General features: G+C 42.6%; 1 protein-coding gene across 3 annotated transcripts in view; it reads right to left on the bottom strand.

Moving 5' to 3' along the window:
* Positions 1-5,053: 5,053 nt before the first annotated feature.
* The window catches only part of LOC106569157 (opsin-5), a 28,572-nt gene continuing 14,472 nt past the window's right edge, over positions 5,054-19,153 (bottom strand). Inside the window, exons 1-6 of one of the 3 annotated variants that reach the window (XM_045694172.2) lie at positions 16,257-16,653; positions 14,047-14,140; positions 12,341-12,503; positions 11,545-11,672; positions 10,283-10,617; positions 5,054-6,639 (exon numbers count right to left, since the gene is read on the bottom strand). In XM_045694172.2, the coding sequence (XP_045550128.1) occupies positions 5,920-6,639; positions 10,283-10,617; positions 11,545-11,672; positions 12,341-12,503; positions 14,047-14,140 (1,440 nt within the window). In that variant the 5' untranslated portion in view covers positions 16,257-16,653 and the 3' untranslated portion in view covers positions 5,054-5,919. Of the gene's footprint in view, positions 6,640-10,282; positions 10,618-11,544; positions 11,673-12,340; positions 12,504-14,046; positions 14,141-15,730; positions 15,807-16,256; positions 16,654-19,153 lie in introns of those variants that run through there. The other 2 variants (XM_014140202.3, XM_045694173.2) reach the window with 2 other exon arrangements.

Raw genomic sequence — 19,153 nt, 5'->3', positions numbered from 1 at the left:
ATGTTTTGGTTTGTTTGAAGTAAACAACACCATGAACCAAGTTCGTGGGCATGCCCCATTTACCGAACTTTGTGGTTCACTATGAGCAGTTGAATACACAGGAAGTCACGGACTACAAAAAGAAAACCAGCCACGTCACGGACACCGACGTCACGCTTCCAGACATACTAAACACCTTCTTTGCCCGCTTTGACGATAATACAGTGCCACCGTCGCGGCCCGCTAACAAGGACTGCCCCCCCCCCCCCTCCTTCTCGGTGGCTGACATGAGTAAAACATTTAAACATGCTAACCCTCGCAAGGCTGCTGGCCCAGACGGCATCCCTAGTCTCATCAGAGCACGCGCAAAGCAGCTGGCTGGTGTGTTTATGGACATATTCAATCGCTCCCTATCCCAGTCTGTTGTCGCCACATGCTTCAAGATGGCTACCACTGTTCCTGTACCCAAGAAGGCAAAGAACTGAACTAAATGACTACCGCCCCATAGCACACACTTCTGTCATCATGAAGTCCTTTGAGAGACTAGTCAAGGATCATGTCACCTCCACCTTACCGGCCACTCTAGACCCACTTCAGTTTGCATACCGCCCCAACAGGTCCACAGACGATGCAATCACCATCGCACTGCACTATCCCATCTGGACAAAAGGAATACCTATGTAAGAATGCTGTTCATTGACTACAGCTCAGCATTCAACACCATAGTACCCTCCAAGCTCATCATCAAGCTGGAGGCCCTGGCTCAACCCCGCCCTGTGCAATTGGGTCCTGGACTTCCTGACGGGCCGCCCCTGATGGTGAAGGTAGGACACCTCCACTTCACTGACCCTCAACACTGGGGCCCCATAAGGGTATGTGCTCAGCCCCCTCCTGTACTCCCTGTTCACCCATAACTGTGTGGCCATGCACGCCTCCAACTCAATCATCAAGTTTGCAGACGACACAACAGTAGTGGGCTTGATTACCAACAACTACGTGACACCCTACAGGGAGGAGGTGAGGGCACTCAGAGTGTGGTGTCAGGAAAACAACCTCTCACTCAACTTCAACAAAACAAAGGAGATAATCGTGGACTTCAGGAAACAGCAGAGGGAGCACCCCCCTATCCACATCGACGGGACAGCAGTGGAGAAGGTGGAAAGTTTGAAGTTCCTCGGCGTACACATCACAGACAAACTGAAATGGTCCACCCACACACAGTGTGGTGAAGAAGGCGCAACAATTTGGCTTGTCACCCAAAACCCTGAAACTTTTACAGATGCACAATCGAGAGCATCCTGTCGGGCTGTATCACAGCCTGGTACGGCAACTGCACAGCCCTCAACCGCAAGGCTCTCCAGAGGATGGTGCGGTGTGCACAATGCATCACCAGGGGCAACTACCTGCCCTGCATGACACCTACAGCACCCGATGTCACAGGAAGGCCAAAAGATCAAGGACATCAACCATTCGAGCCACTGCCTGTTCACACCGCTACTATCCAGAAGGCGAGGTCAGTACAGGTGTATCAAAGCTGGGACCGAGAGACAGCTTCTATCTCAAGGCCATCAGACTGCTAAACAGCAATCACTAACTCAGAGAGGCTGCTGCCTACATTGAGACCCAATCACTAGTCACTTTATACAATGCCACTCTAAATATTGCAACTTTAATAATGTTTACATATCTTACATTACTTATATCACATGTATTACAGTATTTTATACTATCTATTGCACCTTGCCTATGCCGCTCGGCCATCGCTTATCCATATACTTACATGTACATATTCTCATTCACCCCTTTAGATTTGTGAGTATTAGGTAGTTGTTGGGGAATTGTTAGATTAAGTGTTAGATATTACTGCACTGTCGGAACTAGAAGCACAAGCATTTCGCTACACTTGCATTAACATCTGCTAACCATGTGTATGTGACAAATAAAATTTGATTTTGAAGTTGAAACTGGTCCTATCTGGCTGGCCGGCCGACCCTATCTGGCTCGCCGACCTGTCTTATCTTGCCGGCCGAATGGTCCAATCTGGCTACTACATGAGGGAAGAGCAAAATCCACTTTTTAAACTGTATCACAACTGGCCGTGATTGGGAGTCCCAGCGTCATCCGGGTTTGGCCGGTGTAGGTCGTCATTGTAAATAAGAATTTGTTCTTAACTGACTTGACTAGTTAAAAAGGTTCAATTAAAAATAAAATAAGCTACATAACATGCTAATAAAATGTTCTGATCAGCTAATATATGAGCCAGCTAGAATAAAGATGATCTTGAACACCCACCTCAATTTAGCTAACATTTCGCCAGGCTAATTATGACCAAATATCCAAAAGGAGATTCGGTGAAAAATCAATCAAACGTCAGATTTCGGTTATCAAGATGTCTGCATGCTTGTCTCAAAGCAGCACGATGGTGCTGGCCCAACCAAAACGGTGCTGAGGTAACCGCACACGACTTTGCTGTAAATTAGTATATTGGTTGGATATGACTTTGGGAGTTTTAGTAAGCAACAATTTGATACATGCCTTCAATTGCATTAGCCTACTTTATTCCAATATTGTCATCCTTCACTTGACTATAACGAAAGTGAGTTTCTCGCTCTGCGTTTTTTCTTGGCACAATGGCTGTTTCCTCGTCTCCTCACTCTGCTGCCACTCGCCTCTGCCGCATTGTTCTCAACAAAAGTTTAAAATCAATATACTGTTTTCTAGAAAATCAGGCTTTTTTCCCCAGGTTCGGGCTCATTTATTTTATGTAATGTCGGACCGGGGCCCTGGCTGCATTCAACTCACCGGGCTTGGTTCGGACTGGACAAAAAAAATCAGGCCAGATGAGAACTCTACTAAAAAGGTGTATAATCTTAATTTGTGCCAGTTCGCTACAGCAAGAAAATCATTCAGCAAAAAATAAATAAAAAAAGAATTATTGTGTGGCTTATAATTAATGGATTTATTTTTTATTTTTTATCAGCACCAAAGGAGTGGAATTTTGTCATAATTCTGCCAGTATAATTGACCTTGGTCTAGGAGAGCTACATGGTTTGCAGTCAGTGCACATAGAAATAATATGAACTAATTCTATGGGTGTGCAGCCATTTGTTCTAGCCCAGCACCAACGCACTCTGATTTAAACTAATCATGCATCATTCAAATTAGAGACGTTGATTATTTGGGTCAGCATTAGTACAAAATTACACCATGTAAAGTAGCTTTCCAAGAACAGAACAGACAAGTAGACAGACATCCTGTGTACAACAAGCATGTGACCAATATAGACGTTGTTGCTGTCGCCCTGCTCTCTGCTAGAGGACAGTAGACTATGTATTCCCTGCCAGGTTCCTTTCATAATCATGGCGCACTAGCCGCATTAGAGGACTCCAACCTTACACTCTTTATCCAGATACAGCTGCCAGGCAGTAATTAGATTATCCATCCAGGGACGTTTTTTTTCTCCCAGTGTACGGCAAATGAAACATGAATGCTTATGAATTGAGGCAATTACCTATTCGACAGATTAAAGGTCCTACCAATGAGCCACTGTTATTAAATCCTGTCTCTAGGCTAGTTTAAATTAATTGTTGTAGTGTGTTTGTAATTCAGATCAGGAGTCATGCATTGCAGGTCTATTTCTGCCATAGCCTTTCCTGCAGTCAAATGGCCTCATGGGTGGAAAGTTATTCATATTTTAACACTGAAAAAAGTGTTTCTATGTCAAACAGTTTTGTTTTATTTGAGTCTTCTGTGATATATAAAGTATATACACAAGTGTAATATCGGGATGCAAACTCAAAATTGAATACATTTCAACTCTATATATGACATGGTACAGGAGTTATTTTTTGTAAGCCCATAACCATGTGTGTGAGGTGTATACTTTTGTTTCAAATTAGATTTTTTAAGACTACCAAGAAAAACTGTGACCCTTATTTAGTACACTGCAGTAAAAGGTTATTGTCTGCTATTGGACATGCTTGTCAGTGAATGTGCATTGGTGCGTGTTGGCATGTGTTTTTACTCGTATGTGTGTGAGAGGTATCTCAAAAAGAGCTGGTGGTGGCACTTTTCACTGTCTTGTTAAATAAAGTCTGTTCCAGGAGGGTGAGTTGTCATAATTATGCTCACATCTGAAGCAATCTAGTGGTTTGTAGTCCATGACTCACTAAACACACCTCAGTCCTTGTAGTGAAGAAAACATTTATAATACTGGAAATGAATTTTTGCATGATAGTGTTAAATAATATTTAAAGAAACAAAACATTAACGTTAAATGTGGATCTCCCATTCTACATTACATTGTGACAAGATTGTTTTTCCTGGCCCCGCCCCTAATGACGAACGCGTGTGTCCAGACAGCAATAACAGAACAGGACTTGGGTAGAGCCTAGATTAACTAGTTTGCCTAGGCAGCAACAACAGAAACTTGGGTAGAGCCCAGATTATGAAATAGTTTGCTCAGACAGCAAAATAAACTTGGGTAGAGCCCAGATGCATGAGATTCGAAGACCATAAAGTTGCTGTGTTCAAGAAGCTTCTCCTCGGGGGTCAGACTCACCCAATCCCAGATCTATCCAACCCCAGTGGACCAACTCTAACCACCACATGGCTGCTGCTGTGAAAAACTGTTTTAATTGAATGTTTTAAAAAGGTTTAGGGTTAAGTAAGCGATAAGATCAACACATTGTTTAAAGACTTTGATTTGTTGTTTCGTGGCAACCTTCCCATATTGTAATACTAACATTCTAATCAAGGCTGGAGCCTGTTGGTTTTATGAATTCCCTTTGCAAACAGGAGAAAATTAATCTCTGCATGAATGACTGATGAATAGATCAGCAAATGCAAACGTGGATTAGCGTCGGTTCTCCACCCAATAATTACATCCATCAATTTTAAGGTTGTTTAAATCAACATTGTTTCAATTGCACCCAAATGATTCACTCTAACCAAGACTACAAAACAATTATATTTTTATCTTTGCATCATTATATTCTCAAATAGGAGGTTAGTAATTAAATGAATGATTAAAACACCAGATTTCAATAGTTACCCAGAGAGAGAAAGTGCATGGCAAAGTTAGTTCAGTTGTGGAAAACGGGAGGAAGGTTCAATTGCTCTGTAACGGGATTGGAGGGAATCGACAGCGTGTAGATATTTTTTGGGGACCTGTGTGATGGAAGACATCCCATGCATATTTAACAACCAGTTCTCACACACAATGAGTCAATACCAGAAAACACATGTTTCTGCTTGTTTTGTCCTCCCCACTCTCATCGTTCACTTTGAATATCTACAGTTGCTCAATTTGTATTTGTTTAATTGCCTTGCTCACGCTCTCCCCTCTGTGTTGCACTTTTATACACAGTTGTTGAATTAGTTGTTTTATTGTTGAGTGAGTAGCGAATTCACTCGTCTATTGTCATCTCTTAAAGTATCAGTATATACAGCTGTTTGATTATCTCTCTCATCTCTTTTATACATCCAGACAACAATGTAGTTTCATGTGGAGTAAAGCCACACTGTACTAAACCAACCTGTTATCTACATTAGAAATCCAGCATCCATGTACCTGCATTAGCAAAGTGTAAACAATGGTTCGAATTGGGGTGTAGAGGAAGTTGGACTGATGTCAAAGTTGGTTGGGATTTCCATCGTCATGTGTCCAACCAATTATTACCGCACACAGAAAACAGTATTGTACCTGTGGTTTTCTTCCCAATCCATCAGGTCCTTCACTTCTGTTCCACTGTAATCTCTTTCAGCCCACATGAATCCCTGAGGGACAACCCAGGTTTTTAATAAGTAGTATGTTTTAACAAAGAGTCACTGTCTATCTTGACAGATAAACATATTTTAAATTACGGAATTTATTTATATATCAACTGCAAAATATATACCAGAGATGTAAAAAAATAAAACCAGAATGAATATAACATTTTAGGGCCAGGCAACTTTAGCGTGTCCCGGCACCATCTCCAAGTTGATCTGAAGGTTGTCGATCTCCGAGGTCCTTTTGCCGTGCATGGTGGCTCGCAGGGACTTCTTATGACACGCTTCCTGCTTTTTCTGCTGCCGCCTCTGCATCTGTTTTTGTGTCATCGACTGCAGCTGGGGCTCTGAGAGCTGATCCTGAGGTGCGTAAACGTTGGCTGAGGAGCTGGGGATGTTGGTGCCACCATGGCAACCTCTGGGGTAGTGTCTGAAGCACTCGAAGGCGTCGCTGCACTTCTCGCAGGCGTCGCTGCACTTCTCGCAGGCGCTAGTGCAACCTCTGGACCCGGCGAGGGCTTGGTGGGCGGACGAGGTGGGGGAACAGGACTGGCCGTGGCCCGGACGTCTGCAGAACGATTGGAGGCCGACCCGGACCACGGAGTGGGAGTGGCACTTCCCCACAGCGCCCTGGGAGCAGGAGCACAGGCAGCCCTTCAGAAAGGCCCTGTGAAGGCTCACTAGGTCTCGGTACATCACCCTGCGGAAGTTGGGCCTGAGAAGCAGGTAGATGATGGGGTTGTAGATGGTGGAGGACTTGGCAAACATGGCAGGCACGGCGAAAGCCAAAGGTGGGATGTTATCCATGTGTCCAAAAGCTGCCCACATCGACACCACGGCATAAGGGCTCCACGCTGCGAAGAAACCGATACAGACAGCGACACTCAGCTGGAGAAGAAAAAAATGGAAAAGAAAAGGGGGGGAAGGAAAGAGAGCACAAATGTAAACAGTTCAACAAGGTCTATTGGCAGATTCCACTCCACACCCAACTGGCTGACTCCCGAGGATTAAGTGATTCAAACAGGCCATTGAGATTCTTTTAACGTCAAGGTTTAAAGCAAGGGACATCAGAGCCTACCTGACTGCCATTGATTGGATGGAGAGAGTAAAACAAATATATAGGTGAAGCGTTTTTGTATGGATCACGGCATGGGTTGCTGAGGAGTATTTTTCACCCCTAATAAAAGGCCTAGTTCACAGATTTTGAAAAAAAAAATGTAAACGCTTTGAGGGTGAGCAGTCAATAAGTTTTGCGTTCAGCCAGTGTGTTACTCTGGCTCAATTTATTTTGATTCTACATTTCCATATTGGAAATTCTTTTTTTTCCTTTGGCTCATTCCAAGGGGAGGAGAGTTATAGAAGCATGTGAGTTTCAAAACTTGAGAATTTTAGACAACTATAAAAATATATATAAATGTAAAAAAATAAAAAACACACACACAGTGCATTCAGACGACCTTGACTTTTCACATTTTGTTGTTATAGCCTTATTCTAAAATGGATAAAATATCCCCCCAATCATCTACACACATTACCCAATAATGACAAAGCAAAAGCAGGTTTCGATTTTTTTTGTTGCAAATGTATAAAATAAAATAAAAAAGCGGAAATACCCAGACCCTTTGCTATGAGACTCGAAATTGAGCTCAGGTGCATCCTGTTTCCATTGATCATCCTTGAGATGTTTCTACAACCTGTGGTAAATTCAATTGATTGGATATGATTTGGAAAAAGGCACAAACACCTGTCTATAAGGACACACAGTTGACAGTTCATGTCAGAGCAAAAACCAAGCCATGAGGTCGAAGGAATTGTCCTCAGAGCTCCGAAATAGGATTGTGTCGAGGCACAGATCTGGGGAAGGGTACCAAAAAATGTCTGCAGCATTGAAGGTCCGCAAGAACACAGTGGCCTCCATCATTCTTAAATGGAAGAAGTTTGGAACCACCAAGACTCACGCTAGAGCTGGCTGCCAGGCCAAACTGAGCAATCAGGGGGAGAAGGGCCTTGGTCAGGGAGGTGACCAAGAACCCGATGGTCACTGACAGAGCTTCAGAGGTCCTCTTTGGAGATGGGAGAACCTTCCAGAAGGACAATCGACTCTGCAACACTCAACCAATCAGGCCTTTATGGTAGAGTGGCCAGACGGCAGCCACTCCTCAGTAAAAGGCACATGACACCCACTTGGAGTTTGCCAAAAGGCACCTAATGGACTCTCAGACCATGAGAAACAAGATTCTCTGGTCTGATGAAACAAAGATTGAACACTTTGGCATGAATGTCAAGCGTCACGTCTGGAAGAAACCAGGCACCATCCCTACGGTGAAGCATGGTGGTGGCATCATGTTTTTCAACAGCTGCAGGGACTGGGAGGCTAGTCAGGATCGAGGGAAAGATGAATGGAGCAAAGTACAGAAAGATCCTTGATGAAGTCCTGAGTGCCCTGGAGCAGGTTCTCAGACTGGGGCGAAAGTTCACCTTCCAACAGGACAACAACCCTAAGCACACATCCCAGACAACGCAGGAGTGGCTTCGGGACAAGTCTCTGAATGTCCTTGAGTGGCCCAGCCAGAGCCCAGATTCAAACATCTCTGGAGAGACCTGAAAATAGCTGTGCAGCAACGCTCCCCATCCAACCTGAGAGCGCTTGATAGGATCTGAAGAGAAGAATGGGATAAACTCCCAAATACAGGTATCCCAAGCTTGTAGCGTCATACCCAAGAAGACTCAAGGCAGTAATCACTGCCAAAGGTGCTTCAACAAAGTACTGAGTAAAGCATCTGAATATTTATGCAAGTGATTTAATACATTTGCAAAAGTGTCAACCTGTTTTTGCTTTATCATTATGGGGTATTGTGTGTAGATTGAGTAAAAAAAAAAAAAAAAAGTTTAATAAATTTTAGAATAAGGCTGTAACGTAACAAAATGTGGAGGAAGTCAAGGGGACTGATCGCTTTCCGAATGCACTAACGTAAAAGCATGTCTGACATGTATTGGGATGCACAATCGTGGATTGATTTAAATCAGTAGGAGAATCTTAAAATTAATTATAAAACTCACAGGCAGCCAGTGCAGAGACCTTAAACCGGTGTAATGTATGCTCTCCATCTTGTCTTGGTCAGTACCCATGCTGCAGAATTCTGTATGTTTTGCAGTGTACCAATAGCTTTCTTGGGTAGACCAGACACGGCCTGATTCTCTCTGTGCTTTGGCTCCAACAATAAGTACCTCAGTCTTGTCTTGATTTAGCTGGAGAAGCTTCCAGTATTTAAATCACATATACAGTCTAATAATTTATCTGTGGAGCTAAAATCCTCCGGTGACACAGAAATGTAAAGTTGTGTATTGTCTGCGTAGCAGTGAAAATGAATGCTGTGCTTTCTGAACAGTACCAGACCCAAAATCAAACCTTGTGGAACGCCACATGCGATATGCATTTGAGTTGTGTTCACTAAGGGTGACAAAAAAAGGTCCTGAAACCAATTTAGAACAGGACCGGAGAGGCCAACCCACCTTTCCAGTCTGTCCAGAAGGACATCATGGTCAACAGTGTCAAATGCAGCACTTAAAGTACAAGGAGAGCTGTTTGGCATCTGTGTTGGCTCTAAGATCATTTACCACTTTAAGGCTGTCTCTGTGCTGTGGTGGGCCCAAACACCTGATTTGGAATTTTTCTAAAATACAGTTGGCACTTAAAAAAAATGTAGCTGTTTAAAAACCAACTGATTCCGGAATTTTGCTTAAGAATGGAAGGTTGGAGATTTTGCCATTTTTGACCAGAGCTGAAGAATGTGATTACTTTTAGAGAGAGAAACAGAGAGAGATGGGGCTGAGCGCTACAAAGACTCCCCTGTCTCTGAGATGCTTTTGATTTGGATGGCTAGTAGATTATGCCCCAGCAGATCTGTCCTATCGCTTTGTTCCTCCAAAATTAGTTTTATTCTGACCCCTGGGCCCTCTTTTTAATATGGCGTTGGAATCAAGCCTCAGAAGAAAGTCCCCAGCCAGTGTGTTTCCTGATAAGATTTGCACCAATAATCACAGGTATGAACGGATGAGCAGGGGCCATCACCCCTGAAGCAGGGCTGGTAGCAAGGTGAAGGTGTGTGTGTTCTATTGGCACATACTGTACAGGACGGAGAGGATGAGTGCTCTTATGGGGCGATTATACAGGAACACAGTAATGCAGGAGAGACAGAGAGCAAAAAGGGATGACAAAATGAAGCGTCATTTTTTGTTAGCCATTTTCTTCAGTATTAATGAGGATGTCTTGAAAGAGTACTGACTGAGCATCCTATTCCTGACATTAACATAGACAGGACACAATACATCTGTATAGTGCCATCCTCCTATTCCCTGTCCAACTACAAACCTATTACAATACGTGAAGTGGCCCTAGTTGTGACTATACAATAGGCAATTTAATCACTTTCCCAAAATGTATCAACCAATCAAATGTATTTATCCCTTTTTTAAATCAACAGTTGTCACAGCATGCTTTACAGTACCTGTGAGACCACACCATGCTCACCTTCACAATAACAGCCTGGATGTTGCTCATCTTGGTCTGCCGGGCCTCGTGATGCCCCATGGCCTTATGGGAGGCTCGGACCGTCATCAGGATTCTCGTGTAGGACGCCACGATGACACAGAAGGGCACGATGTAGCACAAGACAAAGAGCGCCGCTGTGTAGGAGCGGGCCACGGGATGCAGGTTGGACAGGCGCCAGTCGATGCAGCAGGCTGTGCCGTAGGGCTCCGGACCATACTCACCCCAGTGGGCCAGAGGGGAGCAGGCGAACACCAGGGCCCAAGCCCATGCACAGGCTATCAGTAGACGGCCGTGGACGGGGTTGAACCGGTTACCTGGACGGATGGGGAGATGGACAGTCAGTTTAAAGCTGCAATATGTAACTTTTGGCGACCCGACTCAATTCACATAAAAATGTGAGTTATAGATCTGTCATTCGCATAGACTTGTTTTCTAAGAATCCATCCATCTGTTCTATGCTTTCTGTTTCATTTTAGCGGATTTTACTTTCGGTTTTGTACACCAGCTTCAAACAGCTGAAAATATAATATTTGGGTTTATTGAAAATATATATTTCACAGCGCTTTAGATGGTGCAATGATTATCATAAACTGAAATTAGGCAAACCATTCGAATTTTAGCAACCAGAAAGTGGCAGCGTGATTTCTGCATATTGCACCTATAATAGGGTAGCATGGTGATCATTAGAGATTCTGGGGTGGATGTTTTTCAAAGTGAACATGTCAGAGTAATAATTTGAGAAGTACACATTCTTCTGAACTGTTTTTAATGCTCCGAGGGGTTATTTCCCAATTCCCAGGCCTGGATATGTATAGTGCACATGGAATTGACTAAATATATGATAACTAACCCATTATATTACATACTAGGCCACATTTCAAAAGAACAGCAACGAATAACTAATTTGTTCAAATTGGCTAAGTGTGTCTCGGGCTAAAACATCCAAGCAGATGGAATTTTTCAGTACCATTGCAAAAAAGGACATTCTCAGAATTTAAAACTGAATAGCAACATTTTTTTTGCAACATCATAAGCCACACTAATTGAGTGTCGGCTAGTCGCTAGTGGACTCATTAGCCATCAAAGCAGTGGCTGATAAGTGTTCGGTCACTGTGGAATTATCTAGGTCTTAAAAAAATTTCACTGTCAATAAATCAAAAGTCAACCACTTAGTTTTGAAACGTACTAATCCTATGTCAATTCCATGGGCAAGACTAGGGCCAGGCTCTTTGATAACTTACCGTAGCGAGGATAACATACTTTCACAAAACACACCATGCTCAACAGGGTGAGAGTTGTCAGACTGCAGAGTCCAAACAACATGCCGCAGAACACGTAGATCAAACACACTGTTTTCCCAAACAGCCACCTGAGAGAGGGGAGGGAGCGGAGAGAAAGGGGTAGAGGGGGAGAGAGCGAGAGGGAGTGAAAGGGGAAAAGGAGGAAGAAATTGAGTGTGAGAATGACAGAGACAGAAAGAGAGTCGGAGAGAGAACACTGGTCATTTGTTTAGCACTCCATGTATAGTATAAAACAGCACCTGTGACCACATGACCAAACCAGGTCGCTAATTGAGCCTTGGCAATTGGAAAGAAGAGTTTAATACAAACCCAACACCTTCACTAATCTGCCTTAACACAGTGTGGTGGCACACGGCCAGCGTTGGACATCAAAGCCTTCAGTGAAAACACTACCGTTTCCTCCATCTCTGTCTGAAGTACAGGAGCCAGTCACATGTGATGTGAAGCCTTTCCTCTCCAATAGGCTGTTACTGTGCCTTGGCAGTACTGTAAGGGGTCTTTCATGCTATTATTCGGAACCGAACTGCACTGGCCTGGACATTTCCTTTTCACTTGATCCTTTCCAGGAGGTTCTAGTGGATAAGTAACCAGGTCAGCACAGTTCAGCTTGGCTGGACTCGAGTGTAAAATTGCATTCAGTACCAGACCTGGGTACTTCCTTACTTCACTGTTATTTGTACAGTACCTGTGGTAGATATTTGCTAGGCTATGTAGTGTAAACAGGTGTGGACAGTACCTATGGTAGATGCTGGAGGTGATGGCCATGGGGTAGAGGGACAGGGTTAGACTCATGTCGCTGATGGCCAGGTTGATTATGAAGAACTCAGCAGGTTTGAGCAGGTGCTTCTTCTTGTAGGAGACATAGAGCAGTGTGCTGTTGCTAAACAGAGAGCACATGCCTGCAGACCAGAGAGAGATACCACTCAGTAGCCTGCTGTGAGAATTACCACAGAGACAGACACAGCTGAGGACAACAACTAGAGGCTTATACTGTTGAAGTCAGAAGTTTACATACACCTTAGCCAAATACATTTAAACTCAGTTTCACAATTCCTGACATTTAATCCTATTAAAAAATTCCCTGTCTTAGGTCAGTTAGGATCACCACTTTATTTTAAGAATGTGAAATGTCAGAATAAAAGTGATTTATTTCAGCTTATTTCTTTCATCACATTCCCAGTGGGTCAAAAGTTTAAATACACTTCCTGAGCGGTAACAAGACTGCGTGGTCCCATGGTGTTTATACTGGCATACTATTGTTTGTACAGATGAACGTGGTACCTTCAGGCATTTGGAAATTGCTCCCAAGGATGAACCAGACTTGTGGAGGCCTACCATTTTTTTTCAGAGATCTTGGCTAAGATTTCTTTTGATTTTTCCATGATGTCAAGCAAAGAGGCACTGAGTTTGAAGGTAGGCCTTGAAAGACATCCAATTGACTTAAATTATGTCATTTAGCCTATCAGAAGCTTCTAAAGCCATGACATCATTATCTGGAATTTTCCAAGCTGTTTAAAGGCACAGTCAACTTAGTGTATGTACATTTCTGATCCACAGGAATTGTGATACAGTGAGTGATAAGTGAAATAATCTGTAAACAACTGTTGCAAAAATTACTTGTGTTATGCACAAAGTAGATGTCCTAACCGACTTGCCAAAACTATAGTTTGTTAACAAGAAATGTGTGGAGTGGTTGACAAATGAGTTTGACACCAACCTAAGTGTATGTAAACATAGAAATAGTAGAACCGGAATGGATGTACTGTCAAATGGCCATCGTCTGGGGGTATGTCCATTCTAGTAATTATATTTATATGCCTAAAAACAGTACAGTTAAGGAACATGTTTGAAATAAATATAAATAAATCCCAGTGTTCAGAAGGAATATTAAGTGAAGTGTTCAAGATCAAAGCCTTTGGTGGAAACCTAGCTAGTCAATCTGGGTAAGATTTCTACAGCGTTGTGGCCTTGGCGCACAACTCAACCATCGACAGAACTAACGCCCCACGGCCTCATCTCTTTTCAGAACCCAAGATGAGACACACGTGTATTTCTGTGTGTCTTGGGGAATACAGATTCCCTCCACACTCTTACACACACACACTTAGTCCCACTGTATAGTCTGGCATCATGTTGAGTTGGTGGATATAGTCTGGCATCATGTTGAGTTGGTGGATATAGTCTGGCATCATGTTGAGTTGGTGGATATAGTCTGGCATCATGTTGAGTTGGTGGATATAGTCTGGCATCATGTTGAGTTGGTGGATATGTCTCAGCTGAAGCAGAATTATCCTCAGCAGGAAGCTGACTGATAGAGTAGGTCATGGTACAGTAAGATGCTTCATCCTCTCGTTTCTGCCTACAGTACATTTGAATTAAAGCAGCGTGGCTCTGTTTTCCATCACAGGTGGCTAACTGGGGGCTAAGAGAGAGCTTACTTACCAAACACTGCGTACACTATGGCTACTGTTATATCTGCTGCCACAGGTATGTTTGAATGGAATGCAATGTCGTCAATGCTCGCAAACGCCCCCATCTGAAATGGAAGAGAATAGAGAGTTACAGGTGTACTGAACATGATCAATACCCTCTCCAATACGTAGAGGTGACTACATCAAAACAAGTTGGTTTCAATAAAAAAATAAAAAAATATACATTTTTACATTTTAGTCATTTAGCAGACGCTCTTATCCAGAGCGACTTACAGTAGTGAATGCATACATTTCATAAAAAATTTTCTGTGCTGCTTCCATTCATCCTCCAAGTCATGTGGTCCAGTGCTGTAAGGAAAGCTCTAGTTAAGCTGCAGCTGGCCCAGAACAGTGGCATGTCTTGTTCTTTATTGTAATCAGAGGGCTGATATAAATACTATGCATGCCAGTCTCTCTTGGCTAAGAGTTGAGTGACTGTTTCTTATAAAAGAAGTGATGTAATGGGTTTCATGTTGTGTGCACCCCAGGAAGAGTAGCTGCTGCTTTCACAACAGCTAATGGGGATCCTAATAAAATACTAAAGGGTGACCTCACATGTCCAGTCTGTTTTCACCTTGGTGTACTGAGGTTTACTGACAAGTTTACCTTTTTCCCTCAGTGTTGCATGCAAGCAAATCGGAGAACATCCATGACCATACATCAAAGTGTTGTACGAGTTGTATTTTCAAAATTCTCAATACTGCCCCCTAGCCCCAACAGGTTAACAGAAAGATGACTAAGAACTATTTTTGTTGCAAGGCATTGAGTGGCGGGATAGGAGATGAGTACATCCGATTCTCTGTGTGTCTGTGAAACCATATTTTCACATGTATTCAATTTAGAGTTCACATGTTAAAACCACCACATGTTAACACGACCACTGTCACTTGAATTAACTCTACCGACATGTACATACTACCCCAACTAACCGGTGCCCCCGCACATTGACTCTGTACCGGCACCCACATGTATGCATGCATATATATATATATATATATATATATATATATATATATATATATATATATATATATATATATATATATATATATATATATATGGTGGAGATATATATATATGGTGGAGATATTTTTACTGCTGCTCTTTAACAGGCAATAGCTGACACCCCCATAGCTGATGTTTTGGCGGTGTGGGATGTGGAACTGCATTGGAGGAGCTTTCCAGTCGGCGAGCCGCTGCTCTAGTGATTGTAATGAAGTCACACCCTCCCACTCGCGTTAGAAATTCAGAACGAGAACGTGTAGGTTATAGGCCTATAGAAATAATGACGCTCAAATTGAAAATCATTAAACGAAATTATTAATTTCTATCAGCCTAATTGAGGTTAAGAACAAATTATTTTCAATGACGGCCTAGAAACAGTGGGTTAACTGCCTTGTTCAGAGGCAGAACGACAGATTTTTACCTCGTCAGCTCGGGGATTCGATTTTAGTCAAACGCTCTAACCACTAGGCTACCTGCCACCCCAAATGAGTTGTTCGATGGACTTATTTGACAGAAGTCAATGCAGCTACTATCAAATTGGATATTAAAAGTAAAGTGTAGGGTTTCCACAAGACCATAACACGCAATTTAGAACACTGCTTTAAATCAGTCACCCTGGGGTTATGTTTAATTGAAATGTCTTTACTTACGATCCAATTTAGCTTCGTTCAAAAGCAGAACACGTAAATTCTGAAAGGTAATTAATTGCAGGTATGTGCTAACTCGGATTTGATTGGTCTTCATGTTTTGCAGCGGAGTTTGTCACACCTGCTGTGAATAACTTTAATCCCACCGCCTATATATTTTTTTCAGATATTTAATATTGTGTGGGGTCTTTTTTTTAATTAATGGATATCCTGACAAAACAAAACTCCGTGGTTCAGATTTCTGCAAATGTTTCGTGAAATCCTGGATTGGTTTATTATGAGGCATATAGCCCGGTCTAGTAGTGCAAGACTTCAGGATCAGAGCTCAATTGGATCGTTATTCCCGAGAAGCATCAGCCCCAGTGGTGCTTGAATAAACAGCAAAACAGTTTTATTGACATGAAAAAATATGATTCGATACCAACTCGTGCATATACAGCTTTTTAAACTCGATGCTACAGAACTATTGAATCCCAATAATTTCGCATGCAACAACAAAAGACGAGGAAAGGCTATTTCAAGTTCTTACCTTGTCAGAGTGTGCTGCTGGATAAGGTATGTTGCTTTAAAGCCCCGGGAAGTTACCTGAAGATGCTGTTATTTAGCCTCCATAATACCACATTGGTCATGTCCAGTCGTGCGGTTACCCAGGTGGTAATTCAATTGGTTGTCAAATATGCGCAGACACAGCAATAAGCTACACGGGTCTCCGAAATGCTGAGCGCTCATAACAGTGAACGGTCCTTGCGAATGTGGCATAGCACCTGTCTGTGTGAATTGGGCTATACTCATCGAAATCAGTCCTGTCCACCTGTTCTTAAGCCTAATACACTTGCTTTGTCAAAACACCATACTGAATGAATTTAACAGCATGATGCTTCTGTTCATTACTGACGTCAGGTGCAAATTCGTAGAATTCTGGAGCAAATGGGAGCCCGGGCTTTTACGCACATTGATACACTTTCCGATTCTCCAATTGCCTCCCTGTGAAATCGTTTCCTGCATGCTGTGGGAGCGTCTCCTGTCATATACTATGGTATGGATGTTTCAACACTAGTCTAATTATTCCTACAGGCCGTATGTACTGGTCCATCACTATTTATTTGCATTCTAAATTGATTTTAATTTTCTGAAATTACATTGGACAACAGTCCTAGAGGGTTCAATAGGTCAACAACTAGGGTGTTCAATACATGTTCAACTTTATAAAGAACTTTAAAGTATTGTAATTAGGGACTATACATGATTGCGGCAGGTAGCCTAGTGGTTAGAGCGTTGGACTAGTAACCTGAAGGTTGCAAGAAAGAATCCCTGCGCTGACAAGGTAAAAATCTGTCGTTCTGCCCCTGAACAAGGCAGTTCCTGTTCCTAGGCCGTCATTGAAAATAAGAATTTGTTGTAGTTAAATAAAAGGTGTGTGTATATATATATATATATAAAACTGGCTGACAGAAAACACCCTAAGTCACTGGTATGTAAGACTTAATTTATAATTTCAAACATTGCATGCAGTCATCCCACGTCCCCACTCGCCTCAAAACATTTTCTGATTGTATTCAATGGTTTGATCATTTTCTTTGAAATGTGCATCCCTGGGTCGCTCCTCTTTTCAGTTCGCTGCAGGTAGAGACTGGAACGAGCTGCAACAAACACTCAAACTGGACAGTTCTCAATTTCTTCATTCAAAGACTCAAATCATGGACACTCTTACTGACAGTTCTGGCTGCTTTGCATGATGTATTGTTGTCGCTACCTTCTTTCCCTTTGTGCTTTTGTCTGTGCCCAATGTTTGTACCATATTTTGTGCCGCTACCATGTTGTGTTGCTGCCTTGCTATGTTGTCATAGGTCTCTAGGTTGTGTTGTCTCGTCGTGATGCGATGGCACGTGGGTACCTGCTTCTATTAACCAATGAGATGGGAGAGGCAGGACTTGCAGCGCAATCTGAGTCACAAATAGAACTGACTTCTATTTTACAGGCTGACTACGGACACGAGCATTGCAAAATAAATGTAGAACTCTATATTAGTCAATTATTGCACCCACACTGCTCACACGTGCCAACGAGCGTCTGCGTTGCCAAGGGCTAAAATAGAAGTCAGTTCTATTTGTGACGTAAATCGCGCTGCAAGTCCTGCCTCTCCCATCTCCTCATTGGTTTATAGAAGCAGGTACCCACGTGCCATCTCATCATTGGTTATACCCACGTGGGTGACTGAAAGACGAACGAGGTCAGTGGTGGTAATGCACCTAATTTATGAAAGTTGCCAATCGCAATATAAAATCAAGAGAAGGAAGAGCGATGACTAGAAACGATTCGGTTGACCGTTTTATGTGTGGATTAATTGTCGGAGTAGAGGACCTTGTGCATTTCAGGTAAAATAACTCAATGTTTATATCCCAGGACAAATTAGCTAGCAACAGCAAGCTAGCTAAATAGGACAAATTAGCTAGTAAGTGCAAGCTGTACTGCATCACAGGTATATTCCCCAGTTGTTCTACATTTGGGCTGCATTTTCCACATTTGTCATACTAAATGCATGCCTTCAGCTAACGGCTCATGCCGTGGGACCTCCATCTGCAGAACCCAAACAGCCAAGGGCTAACCATATGAAATAACCAGGGCTTTTTGAGATGAGAGATACTGCTCATTTAAACAGCCTCCTGCCTGCCTGATCCATAGGTCTGCTGGTGAGTATATTGGGAACGGTCAGTTAATGATGGTGTGTTTTGAATACAAAGTGTCTTATTTTAAAGGAGGCCCTCTCCGTCTCCCCTGAGTATCTCGTGCTGCTCTCCTGATTGAAACTATCAATATTGTGGCAAACTAGGTCAAGGAAGACTAGAAGCTGTGTTTAGGAGTATAAGAGGCTGGTTTCAGTATGGGGGGTGAGGGATTTAAGGTCTTTACTTTCACCTCACCCCTCACATAAAAATCATAGGTGTGACAAGAAGACAGAGAATATGGGGATTTTTCACTCTAAAGATGTGCTTAGTATGTTACACTCTAATGTATAGGACCAGTAGTCTGTTATTTTTGTATCTGTATTATAACAAGAAAACCCTGCTGACATGCATGTCCAGAACCTTATAGCATGTTTTATGAATGCTGTTCTAAGAATGTTTGCTTTCTTTACTTTCATCTGCATGCCTATGTCTTGGCTCTGTAGCCTATAGCAATTACAGGTTACAGTAGGTCAAAGTGGAGAGATACAATTTCAGACGGTGGTTTTCAGTAAAGGGGTTATCCTTTATCCTCTACCCTCACAGACAATTATAGATGTGAAGAAGACGGGGCTTATTGTGATGGCACAGTACAATAAATAATGATTGGGGGTGTGACGGAAGGAGGTCTTTCCGTGTTTGATTGTAGTGTCATTTTGGGTCATTACTACATTAATTTGCCAGGCCTACCACTCGGTTGAAT

This window comes from Salmo salar, chromosome 14 (assembly GCF_965601325.2).
Source record: "Salmo salar chromosome 14, fSalSal1, whole genome shotgun sequence".
Classification (NCBI taxonomy): Eukaryota; Metazoa; Chordata; class Actinopteri; order Salmoniformes; family Salmonidae; genus Salmo; species Salmo salar.
The sequence above is the reverse complement of the archived record's forward strand: the minus strand, read 5'-3'. Positions and strand labels throughout refer to the sequence as shown.